The following is a 13,297-nucleotide window of genomic DNA, read 5'->3' on the forward strand; positions in this document are numbered from 1 at the left end:
TTCACCATATTGGCCAGGCTGGTCTCAAACTCCTGACCTTGTGATCCACCTGCCTTGGCCTCCCAAAGTGCTGGGATTACAGGTGTGAGCCACCTCGCCCGGCCTCATAACTTTTTAAAAAGTATGTTTCTTTGATTCCGGATCCAAATAAGGCTCTTACATTATGATTGGTTTATAGGTCTTTTAATTCTATTTTAATCCACGGACTCCCATTCCATCTTTTGCTCTTTCTCTCTGTTTTTTTTTTTTTTCCTTGCAATTTATTTGTCAAAGAAAAGAGTTTCCCCTCATCAGGATTTGCTAATTGCATTACCATCTTGTAGTTTAACATACTCTTCGGTCTGTATTTTCTGGTTAATCAACATAGTGATTCATGTAAAATTACTCAAGCAATATGAAATACTATGCTTTCTAATTTAAAGAGGGGCACATAGAAACATAACTAGGTGTATATAAATTTAGAAAACCCTATTTGAGTAGCACATATAAATACTAAGAGGAAGAAGATTAGTTGGCGTGATTGGAAACATATGGAATTATACATGAATTATTTCATGTAGGAGGTAATTTATGCAGAAGAGATAGACATGGCACAAAGACTGAGGAAAAAGTCATCTCTGGTGAGAGGAATACTGTAACTGAAAATTTTGTAGGTGGAGGTGGGCAAATGCCAAACTAAGTAATTGAGAATTACCTAGCATAATGCCTAACACAAATTTGGTGTCCAATAAATGGTCATATCTGTGAACTGATAATAAAGTATATTTACACCTTAACCTGAATCACAGTGGAATTCAGTCACCCTTTAGATTTCCAACTTCCCAACTGTTCTTTGTATCATTACCCTATTATTAATTCCCACAGTTCGAGAACTTGATATCCCCAGGGTCTACTATTGCCACTGAACCACAGGCTTGGGAGTGGTAACAGGCTGGAAGGCTTGGCAGAGGGTTGGTGAGAGTAGGGGAAAAGGGTGCTACATCATCCCAAACTCAGAACTTAAACAAAGTCTGTGCAACTCTTTACATGACCAAACTTTCCTGATTTGCCCCAATAACCCAATAGGGAATTTGCTTTATGTTTAAAAACCAGAGTCAAATCAGTACAATCGAAGAAGTCATCAGATTAGAGGTGTCTTCACATCTCCACTTTTTCTAGCTTTGAAAGAGGAGTGGTGAATTCAACCTAAAGAGAGCATTTTAACTTATGACTCAGTGTTGAGTTGAGACACAAAGTTATTTTGCTTTTCTTCGAAGGAGCTCAAAATGACCCTGTGCATAAAATTAATGTAAAGGAAACAAGACTAAACAAGAAGGCTAATAAGCAGCCTAGTGAAATGAAATGAAATCTTTATTTTTATCAGTCAAAATTGATCAAATATTACCATTTTGTTTGGTTCAACTAAAATAGTCTGAGTGGATGTCATTGAAACCCGGATAGCAATAGGGGCCTTGCAAAGGAATATTACAACGACAGCAATGTGATGAAGCCATGCAAGGTATGGGGTTGAAGAAGAGAAAGGCAACTCTGGTTTCATGGACTTTCACATGTGTGTTTTCCCTTGGGCCCTGAACGTGGCCACCCAGGTTGTCTGCATTTTGTTTATGTAGAATCGAATGTGGAGAAAGAACCGTTCTTTCTATGCGAACAATCGTTGCATCGGAACAGACCTGAATAGGAACTTTGCATCCAAACACTGGTGTGGTAGGTTGTTGGCTTTATTTCTTGCAATATCTCTTCACTGAAAGGGTGATTGTCACAGAGAAAGGCCCATGAATTCAAATTAAATACAGAGCTAGCCTGTCTGAATCAGGGAATAATTTAAATGATAAACGCTTAGGTAAATGTAATGCTACGAATGTTGGCCAGAGTCAGAAAATCACTTTGGCCTCTCCTCTCTCCTGTTTTCCTATCTTTAAAATAAGAAAGTTGAATCAGTTCTTTAAGATTCCTTCTAGCTTCAAAATTCTAAAATCTATTATCCTGGAATAATAAAGAAGTGACAGTTAAAGATCCTATTTTAATAAACAAAAACATTCATCATTAGAATATCAAAGACCTGAGATGGGGGGAGGACCTCTCTTTTTTCTTTTTTTTTTGAGACAGTCTTGTTCTGTTGACCAGGCTGGAGTGCAGTGGCACAATCTTGGCTTACTGCAGCCTCCGCCTCCTAGTTTCAAGGATTCTCCTGCCTCAGCCTCCCAAGTAGCTGGGACTACAGGCATATGCCACCATGACTGGCTAATTTTTGTATTTTTTTTTAGTACAGATGGGATTTCACCATGTTGGCCAGGCTGGTCTCAAACTCCTGGCCTTAAGTGATCCGCCCACCTCGGCCTCCCAAAGTGGTTCACAGGAGTGAGTCACTGTGCCTGGCCTGGACCCCTCATTTTTTAATTGCACAAGTAAATGTTTACTTCTACAGTGTTTGAAGACTTTTTTTCACTATTCACTTTCTTAATTTCTTTAATAAATAATATAAACAAAATATAAAAATAATAATATTAAAAATAGTATAAAAAGCAGAGTGGGAATTTATTATTTCTTAATTTGAGTTAAGGCATTAGGTGATGTTGAATTATGCATTTAAGAACAGTCTGCTTTCAGAAGTTTGAAGATTTTTCAAAGAACTAAAAGCAGAATTACTGTTCGACTCCGCAATCTCATCACTGGGTATATACTCAAAGGAAAATGAATCGATCTAGCCGAAAGACACATGCAATCGGATGTTCATTGCAGCACTATTCACAATACCGAAGACATGGAATCAATCTAGGTGTCTGTCAATGGCGGATTGGATAAAGAAAATGTGGTACATACATACCATGGAATACTACACAGTCATAAAAAAGAACAAAATTATGTCCTTTACAGCAACATGGATGCAGCTGGAAGCCATTGTCCTAAGTAAATTAACACAGAAACAGAAAATAAAATACCGTATCGTCTCACTTATAAGTAAAAGCTAAACACTGGGTATACACACACATAAAGATGGGAACAATAGACACTGGGGACTCAAAAAAGGAGCAGGGAAGGAGAGAGGGGAAAGGGTTGAAAAAGTACCTACGTGGTACTGTGTTCACTATTTGATGATGGGTTCAGTATAATCCCAAACCTCAGCATCACACAATATATCCATGGAACAAAGCTGTACATGTACTCCCTAAACCTGAAAACAAAGAGGTTTGCTTTTAGGGGGGTAGGTATTAGTTCACTCTTTCTTCCCACCCACTCAACATTATTTTTCATAGTATGACATTTCAGAAACAGCTACGAAAGTAAACTAACCTAACAAGGAGTATGCAACATCTGTATTTTTGGGCTCCATGGAGCCCATAAGACAGAGAAGCTACTGTACCCACAGAAACATCCTCTTCCTCCCAGACCTGGACCCTATACCATCCTATGCACATAATTTTGCCTATTTCCTTTAAAAAATGTAAAATTTTATGATTTTAAACATTTTATCAAAACCCCAGAATACCTATTAAAACCTTACAACATTCAGCCCGGGAAAGCTGATTGCCAAAACAAAAGAAAACCAAACCTCACAACAAAGTACTTACCTTATTTCCTTATTTTATTCCCTGTCTAGGTTTGAAACTCCATGCGGACAGAAACCAATACCCATTACCTAGTGCAGTGCCTGGCACAAGGAGGGTCCTCATAAAATATTGACTAAATGAGTCCATGAATGAATTTAGTTGCCCTAAGAGCTACAGATTTGGTAGGAACTCAGAGGAACAGGTAGTTCATCCTGACTTAGGTTCCAGGGAATCATTTAGTGGTTTCTCCCTAAGAAACCACTCGTGTTCCCAGAGGCCCAAAGTTGCAGTGGCACTAATAATGGGCCAGGGGCTCCCAGGAACAGCAGCGATGTAAAAAGAATCTGAATAAATAGAGCTGACAGTTACTCAGCGCTGAGCCATTGACATAGTTCATCGCCCAGATTTCATTATCTACGAATCATAGATGGAGAAATCCAGGCTGAAAACAGTTAAGTCCCTTTCTCAAGCGCACATAGCAAGTACGCACAAGTACGTGGCAGAGCTGGGATATAAACCCAGGTTATCAGTTCCTTTTTGAAACTTTTTATTTATCTTCGAGCTCTTTTGGTGCTTGATTTTACCTAATACTTTTCTTGGTGAAGTCAGTGTTATTTAATTTGGATAGCCAAGTAGTCAAAATATATTCTGTTACTGTCATCAAAAAATGTCTCAGTCCCCTCTTAGGCATGGTGCTATATTGTTAAGTATCACAAGAGTGAAAAATAGAAACAGAAGCAGCAAGCATATGGGTTTTTAATGAAAAAAAACCCAAAAATAAAAAATAATTGTAAGGAACTCCTTTTATTACCAACTGTTCCAGTATGTATTCTGTATTATGTAAGCAAGACAGTGAGCAAAAAGAATTTAATCTTATCTTTCTCATCCCTACAACTAGAATGTGCCCCTACGATTCTTTATAAAAAGGATCTAAAAAACACCTCACTTATTAACAGGAAGTAACATATCAAACCTACTTACTCATTTTATGCTCCTCTGTATTAAAATTTTGTGTGTGTGTATTGGAGATGAGAGTGGAGGGTAGGTTGTAGGAGTGTCTTTGTCTTCTCAGGCTGCTACAACCAAACACCACAGGTTGCGTGGCTTAAACAACAGAAATTTATTTTCTCACAGTTGAGGACTGGAAGTCCAAAATCAAGGTGCCAATAGAGTGAGGTCTTCCCAAGGATTTTCTCATTGGCTTGTAGATAGCTGCCTTCTCCCTGTGCCCTCACATGGCCTTGTCTTTCTGCACAACCCTCCCTGGTGTCTCTCTTTATTCCTATAAAGGCACCAGTCACATTGGATTAGAGCCCCACGATTATGACTTCATTTCACCTTATCTCCTTAAAGGCCTTATCTTTAAATACAGTCACACTGGGGCTTAGGGCTTCAACACAGGAATTTCTGGAGGATGCAATTCAGTTCATAATGGGAGCACATTATGAGAACCTTTGGTCTCAAACTACCTAAGACAGCCCTACACATTTTCTAAAACACTGAGTTCAACTACAAAGTTTTTGCAACTGACTTGAATGGAAAATCCTTTATTTCTTTTTCTAGGAGACTATAGTGTTTTTTAAAATTATTTTTTATTATGATAAAATACATGTAATATAAAATTTGCCATTTTAACCATTTTTAATCGTACAATTCAGTGGCATTAAGTACATTCACATTTACTACTATCTATTCCTAAAATTTTTTAATTGTCACAAAGAGAGATTTTTGCCTATTGTAACCGGTAGGCAATATCTCCTCATCCCTACCTTCTCCCCAGCCCTTGGTAATGTCTTATCTACTTTCTGTCTCTATGAATTTGCCTATTATAGATATTTCACAGTGTGCTTGGTTCCATGTCTATAGATGAAATAATGCTTGAGCTTGGAGGGATCTAGTGGCCCAAGTTCCTTCGTGGTACAGATGAGGCCCCTGAGGCTGAGATGGATGAAGTAGTTGCCCAAATTAACATGACTGCTTAATGGTAAAGCAGAGTTTCAAACTCAAGTTTCCTGCCTCTTCAAGGCTCTTTCCACTAAACGGCTTGAAATCTCTAGAATGACAGTCATAGAATGAGAATCCGAGGCTCACTGTCCAGGACAGTAGCCACTAACCACATGTGGCTATCCAGTGCTTAAAATTTAGCTTGTCTGAATTGAAACATACAGTGAGTGTTAAATACACACTAGAATTTGAAGACCTAGTATGAAAAAAGTAACATAAAATATTTCAAGAATAATTTTTATATTGGTTACATTTGAAATGATACTTTGTACATATTTGGTTAAATAAATTATAATATTGAATTAATCTCACATATTTCTTTTTTTGTGTGTGTGGCAGGGTCTCATTCTGTCGTCCAGGCTGAAGTGCAGTGGCACGATCTCAGCTCACTGCAACATCTGCCTCCCAGGTTCAAGTGATTTTTATGCCTCAGCCTCCCAAGTAGCTGGGATTACAGGTGCGCACCACCATGCCTGGCTATTTTTTTTTTTTTTTTGTATTTTTGGTGGAGACAGGGCTTCACTATGTTGGCCAGGTTGTTTTCAAACTCCTGATCTCAAGTGATCTGCCCACCTCAGCCTCCCAAAGTGCTGGGATTATAGGCATAAGCTACCGTGCCTGGCCTTCTTTTTATTTTTCTTAAAGTAGTAACTGGAAAATTTAAAGTAAATATGTGACTTGCATTATATTTCTATTAAACAACCCTGGTCTGAGGATTCATATTAGGGCACCACCTCTCTGTTCAATGGTTATGTCTTCCCCAAACTCCATACCCAATATATAATCTCTATTCTCTAGAATTATATACCACATAAAAGGGCAGGAATATTCAAAGGTGACCAAACTATGGAAAATGGTTTATCCAATCACCTTATTGGTTAAAAAATGAAATACTTCGGAAGACCTAAGATGTTCAGCACATTTCCTCTCAGGGAAACAATTTTTTAACAAACATTAACGTTGTGCTTACATAATAACAGGAAGAAAGCAGAATGAACTTAAATAAGAAAAGCAGGCTCTGTAAGGATAGTAAGTAGCCCATGGAACCCTGAGGCAGGATGCAGCTGGACTCAGAAACAGAAGGGAACTGGGCCTGGAGCCCTAGAGAGGCTCAGTGAATCCTTTCTCTCCCCTTTTCATCTCTGTGATGCACACTGGCTTCCTTCAGGTCTCAGTCCACAGGATGGTGATGATGATGATGATAAACAGCAACAGTTATGAAATGTATACTACATGCCAGGCACTGTGCAAAGCACTTTGTATGAACTAACTCATTTAATCCTCATTCAATCAGCATTTAATGTATAATTTTTCCATTTTGCAGATAAGGAAGTGGAGATACAGATAGATTTTTAAACATTTACCCAAGGCCATATAGCTAATAAATGGTAAAGTCAAGATTTAGAATCCAGTAATTGGGTGCTTAACAATATGCTGTATAGCCTCTTATTTTGAAGAATGGTTACCACCAAGAATATCCAGATTGCATCTCCTAAAATAACAGTATTTACTTCATCGGACTGCTGTAAGAATTAAATGAGATGTGGCAAAAATCCTAGCAGAGTTCCTGACGTACAGCATGTGCTCCACAGGCATTAGCTGGTAGTATTACTATTTTTACTGTCTGTTCAAGAGAGCAGCTAGACTGAGATAAGACTCTTAGTATTGATTTCAAGTTATCTTTGAAGGGATTCAGATTGGCAAAGCACAAGAGTCAGACCCAATCCTGAGCCCTCAACTGTTTGCAGGAAAGGATAATCTCTTCTGTCAGATGCGGCATGCTGGAGCTTCACCCTTGTGAATTAGGGACAAGGGGAGAAGTATTGGAAGGCAGGGTACCATCTGAAGTGATGCAAATTATAATCTATTAAAGGAACGAATGAACGTTGGTCTGGCAACAAATACCATCATCCCATTTTATTTACTAAACCACTTTAGCAAGTTAAAAGTAGCACTGAAGGCAGACTTACATATTCTGAGTTGTGAAGTGAGGCTTTTCTTTTATGGGCTATATTAATGGTAGCTTTAAAACTACAAATATCAGAAAAACTAAATTTACAGTGGATTAAGGAAAATGGGGTTTATTTTTTCTCATATAACCAGAAGTCTGGAGACAGGGCTGGTATCTCTGAGACTCTCTTAGCCACTCTCAAGGTCGCAAGGGATACAGGTGCTGGGAATGACTGTTAGAAGGTCAGCTGTGTGAGCAGATAAGTATCTGACTTCAAAAGAAACATAAACAACACTTAGTGGAAATATGTTCTTTGCAGAGCCCTACCTAATCCATTCATCTAAAAATGTTGCAACATAGATAGGAGAATACGTTGTCTGGGAAACCACAAATTACAGTACTATGTGCATCCCCTCATAATTTCACCTTATCAATTTCTCTGCAGAGGAAGGTGCATCCAGTTTCTCATGCTCGGAAACCTACTGTGGACTTTATCCTGAGTCAGAACCAGAAGTGAAGGCGGTGGCAAATTTCTTGAGAAGAAATATCAACCACATTAAAGCATACATCAGCATGCATTCATACTCCCAGCATATAGTGTTTCCATATTCCTATACTCGAAGCAAAAGCAAAGACCACGAGGAATTGGTAAGTGCTACTTAATTATTTTTCTCATTAGCATTTTGGAAATAAAATAACACTTAGTTGAAGAATCAAAACCTGCGAAAATTTTTGTCCTCTAGAAGGCAAATGATAGATGTTTTAAATCATGGTGTGATCCTGTTGAGAGTCACCCTCGGTCAGTGTTCACTAAGGGAATGTAAAGAACATGCCTTACCCTAACAACATGCACTTTATTCTAGCACATGGGCTTCCTAAGAAACTGTCAGACAAATTCCTTGAAGGTTAGGAAGGAACTATTCCACTTGACCTGATCTGTATGTGAAGCTGTATAAGCAAGGATGAGTATGGAATCATGCGACAGCTTTGTGGTCACTAGCTTCCTGCAACAGCGAACCACAGATTCAATCTCAACACAACACTTGTTTTGGGATTAGCAGTAGGAATTGTTCATGCCCTGACTTCCTGAACCCTCAGGGTTTTGGTCCCATTAAAGTACCCCCAATTTTAGCACTGAAGCAAGAGTCTGTTTTTTGGAACATAACGGAAAATACAGGAAGTTCAAAGAGGACTCACACAATTTGATACTCCCTGAGCACTTTTTAGCCCAAGATACTGTATGTTTGGGTTGATGGCAAAAGATGCAAGGATTCTTGAAGGATTGTAGCTAGGCTTTGACAAATCCTCATTGCAGATGCTCTTCAGACAGTGGAAGTATTACATCAACAGCCCCATTCTTGGGAAGGGACTAATTTTTAGGTAGTAGCTTGTTTCTTAGTGACACATTTTTTTTCTTTTTTCTGGCTCTCTTAACAGAATAAAATATAGTCACATTACAGGAGCTAGCAATTGCTGATGACAAATATAAGATTGTTTGCATTTTCTGAAAGTAGTCCATTTAGAACATAAACGTACTTGATACTTGAGCTTTTTTCTTCTCAAGGGAAAACTCTTAAGGAAAGCACCTTTTAAAATATTATCTTTGAAGAAATAAAAGGAAATTTATCATGATTTGGGAAATAGAATTAGTCTAATTATGCTTTTTTTTTTTTTTTTGCATTACTGTCAGCACACATATTTGTTGAGAGCCATTACGTGTAAAATACCTTGTCAATGGATGTTTAAAGAAGCATTAGGTAAAATTCTGCCTTTTAAGAGAATGTGTTATGGTTAGGGAGCTCAACCACTAGCAAATGTTACAAATAGCTGTACTCTAAGGCGACACAGAGTAACTACTAAATAAGTGGCACAGACAGTACAACTCACTTCTAACTAGAATATCAAGGGACTTCATTAATGCATTCAGAGGGAAATGCTGAGATAAGCGAGGAGATAAAGTAGTTACTGTCCTTGAGAAATTTACAATCTATTAAGGGGGAAAAAAAACTATGAATAATAAAGTGCTGTTGATGTCAAAGATCAGCTACATTTTAGACAGGCATTGAAAGAGGATTTCTATAGGCAGACAGGGAAGGGAGGACCTTCCAAGCAGAGAAGTTGGTGTTCCCCATAAGAGGATGCAAAAGTGGAGGGTGATACCATCAGAAAGTAAATTAGGTTGGCTTCTGAAGGGGTGTGACTGTCAGATAAACTTGTATTGCATTCTGTAGACAATGGGGTTCCATTAAAACTTATGTTTTGAACAAAGAGATGGCATAAAATAATATCCACTGATAAATCTCTGAGTTTTTCAAGAAGGTGACAGTGTATATACCATGATGCTAGTTCCAATTTCAGAAAAGTTCCAGATAAGTGAGAACTTCAGAATAGATTTTTATAAGCTAGAACAAAATGAAGTCAAATGGGGGTCTTAGTTATTATCCTGCTCCATACCAGAGGCATAATCTTTTTTGATTTGATGAATCTGTGGAAGTCATTAGACATTTTACACAAGAAGAAAATAGAAGTTGTGAGAAGGATAAGAACTGAATCATGCATGCATTAGGTGTATGTATGTGTTTAGAGAGGTTGGATTTAAAGTTTGGTGATAATTTTGTTCAGAAATGGAGTACCTCTAAGCCTCTGAAATATAGTTATACTTCATTTTCCATAATAAATGAATTCCCAAAAAGGCTGCGATTTTTTTCTGCAAATTAAAATTTCAATATATTGAAATAGTTTATGTTTAAAGCCACCCAATTGTGATTGCCATAAAGTGCACATTTTTAATTTGTTTATCTTATTTATTTGCCTTTTAGATGAATCTAGATTTTCTACATGTACATTTTGATTAAATTAATGTATGATTGTTTTTTGGAAACTTCTACTTGTCATGTTTCAAAGCTGCACATTAACTGAAATTCCATATGTTATTGCTTCCAGTCTCTAGTAGCCAGTGAAGCAGTTCGTGCTATTCAGAAAACCAGTAAAAATATCAGGTATACACATGGCCATGGCTCAGAAACCTTATGTAAGTATTTCTTCTTATGATCTTAGAGAACTTTGAGCTACTAAAGAAATCTGTGTGATCTGTTTTTGTGTATTTAAATTTTCGGAATTAAATAGGGTCACATGTAATACAACTGAATTGTAATAATTAGGAACAGAAGCATAATAGCTATGACAATGCTAAACAAAGCTATATTAATAAATGAGTTCCTAAAAAGAAGCCAAAATGCTATTTAAGTAATTATATTTATCGCAGTAGAGTAGGAATTACACAATTGGCATCATAATAGTTGAGTGAAGCAGAAACTAGTTCATAAAACTTTTGTATGATCCCCAGGGCCACCATGGAAGGTTGTGCAGGTTGTACCCTACACTAATCTAGTGCATACCATTTGCATCAAGTGTTTTTTAGTGTTAGCCTGCCCCCAAGAGTATTAGCTCATAACACATTACAGTTGATTGTCTTTAACATATATTACACATACAAGAGCTTGTGACACTCTTAACAAAAAGTTTTGATTAATTTTTTGCTGAAAGATATTTAGTGAGTAACTCCTATCTACACACAGTGGGAGGACACACTGATTTTGCCCTTTTGAAGTTTGAAGGGAGATGGGAAAAGAGGATCAGAAAAATAAACCTGTAACCAGGCATCAGAAAATGACAGCCTGAAGGCCAAATCCAGGTTTTTCCATTTTTTTTTTTAATGATTAGAAAAAAAACAAAAAGAGGCAAGGTGTGGTGGCTCACGCCTGTAATACTAGCACTTGCGGAGGCCCAGGTGGGAGGATTGCCTGAGGTCAGGAGTTCGAGACCAGCCTGGCCAATATGGGGAAACCCCATCTCTAATAAAAATACAAAAATTACCTGGGCATGGTGGCAGGCGCCTGTAATGCCAGCTACTGGGTTGGCTAATGCATAAGAATCACTTGAACCTGGGAGGCGGAGGTGGCAATGAGCTGAGATTGCGCCACTGCACTCCAGCCTGGGTGACAGAGCGAGACTCCATCTCAAAAAAGGTTAAAACTGTATTTAGCATGAACACTAAAATGTGTACACATTTTAGTTAACATGCATTAAACTGCAACAAGTCTTCTGGCAGTTGTAGCTTTCATGTGATGCTCCCCAAACTGTACTAGATAGATGCTAAAATTATAAATTAAAATTTTCGGTCAGACTTTGCCATAATCCTGGACTCAATTTAGCACTCAAAAAAAAAAAAAAAAAAAAGAGTGTCAGATTATTCAATTAACGGGGTTGGAAAACCTAACAAGTTACCTAGAAAAAAAATTAATTGGATTATTAATATGTCTTTCACCAAATTCCAGGTACAGCATATATTTTCCTATGAAAACCCTGCATAAACTAAGTTGAAAGCTCACTAAGGAGAAAAAATTCCTTATGAAAGGAGAAATGAATGAAAGGAGAAAAAAAGGTCTACATGCCAAACAAAATTGATAACATTAATGTTGTTTTTATAAGCAATTGATAAAATGAACCAAGTAGACAAATGAGTGTGCAACTAACTGATAATCAAAAAAACATAAATTAAGACAGTTGGATATTATTGTTCACCCATAAAATTATCAGAATTCATAATTCCTATTGATGGTATGGGAAGGGGAAGTGGGCAAATTCATACCCTGCTTGTGGAGGTAAAAATTAATTCAGTTCTTTTGATGTCCATTTGGGAACATGTTGTAATTGCAAAAAGTGCAAAGCCTTAGACTAGCAAATCTATTCTAGGGAAAAATATTCTAAAGAGACAAAGAAGCAATTATGTATAAACAAGGGTACTCATTGTAAAATTGTTTATATTAATTAAAAACTGAAAAAAAATCTAAAGGTATCCAAACAAACATTTAAATGAAACAATTCCCAGTTTGTTAATTAATTTCAAAAATCTATATTTCAACAATTTCTTTCTTCTTCTTTTAGACCTAGCTCCTGGAGGTGCGGACGATTGGATCTATGATTTGGGCATCAAATATTCGTTTACAATTGAACTTCGAGATACGGGCAAATACGGATTCTTGCTGCCAGAGCGTTACATCAAACCCACTTGTAAAGACGCTTTTGCCGCTGTCTCTAAAATAGCTTGGCATGTCATTAGGAATGTTTAATGCCCTTGATTTTATCATTCTGCTTTCGTATTTTAATTTACTGATTCCAGCAAGACCAAATCATTGTATCAGATTATTTTTAAGTTTTATCCGTAGTTTCGATAAAAGATTTTCCCATGCCTTGGTTTTGTCAGAGAACCTAATAAGTGCTACTTTGACATTAAGGCAGACAAGGGTTCATGTCTTTTTACCTTTCAAAAAAAATTGTAAAAGTCTAGCTACCTACTTTTTCTTTGATTTCCGACGTTTGACTAGCCATCTCAAGCAAGTTTAATAACAAGTTTCATGCTGATCATTGGATCCTACTCAATAAAAGGAAGGGTGGTCAGAAGTACATTAAAGATTTCTGCTCCAAATTTTCAATAAATTTCTGCTTGTGCCTTCAGAAATATAACCATGCATTCCGTTTGCTCCACGGTAATTAGGCGATGACCCGGGAAGGGGAGGGGTGTCAAAAACGGCAAACATAGCCTCTTATTCTAGATCAGCTGCTCAATAAACACTGTTGAACGAATGAATGAATGGCTCTAGGTACTGTCAACAACAAACGCCGCATTTTGCGCATTTACAACAGCAGTTTATGGAAAGGAATTATGTAATAAAAAGAGAAAACTCACTTAAATTCACTTTAATTGGGAATTTTAGTTCTCCCGGGCTCCCAG

At 37.4% G+C, this 13,297-nt stretch overlaps 1 protein-coding gene across 2 annotated transcripts in view; it reads left to right on the forward strand.

The window, feature by feature from the left end:
• CPB2 (carboxypeptidase B2 (plasma)) overlaps positions 1–13,002 on the forward strand; it is a 52,865-nt gene extending 39,863 nt beyond the window's left edge. For both annotated transcript variants that reach the window (XM_011939905.1, XM_011939912.1), the window contains 4 exons: positions 1,611–1,704; positions 7,949–8,151; positions 10,447–10,534; positions 12,451–13,002. In XM_011939905.1, coding sequence (XP_011795295.1) covers positions 1,611–1,704; positions 7,949–8,151; positions 10,447–10,534; positions 12,451–12,635 — 570 coding nt within the window. In that variant the 3' untranslated portion in view covers positions 12,636–13,002. The remainder of the gene's footprint in view (positions 1–1,610; positions 1,705–7,948; positions 8,152–10,446; positions 10,535–12,450) is intronic.
• The last annotated feature ends 295 nt before the right edge of the window (positions 13,003–13,297 follow it).

Source organism: Colobus angolensis, unplaced genomic scaffold (genome assembly GCF_000951035.1).
Source record: "Colobus angolensis palliatus isolate OR3802 unplaced genomic scaffold, Cang.pa_1.0 Scaffold101, whole genome shotgun sequence".
NCBI classification, from domain to species: domain Eukaryota; kingdom Metazoa; phylum Chordata; class Mammalia; order Primates; family Cercopithecidae; genus Colobus; species Colobus angolensis.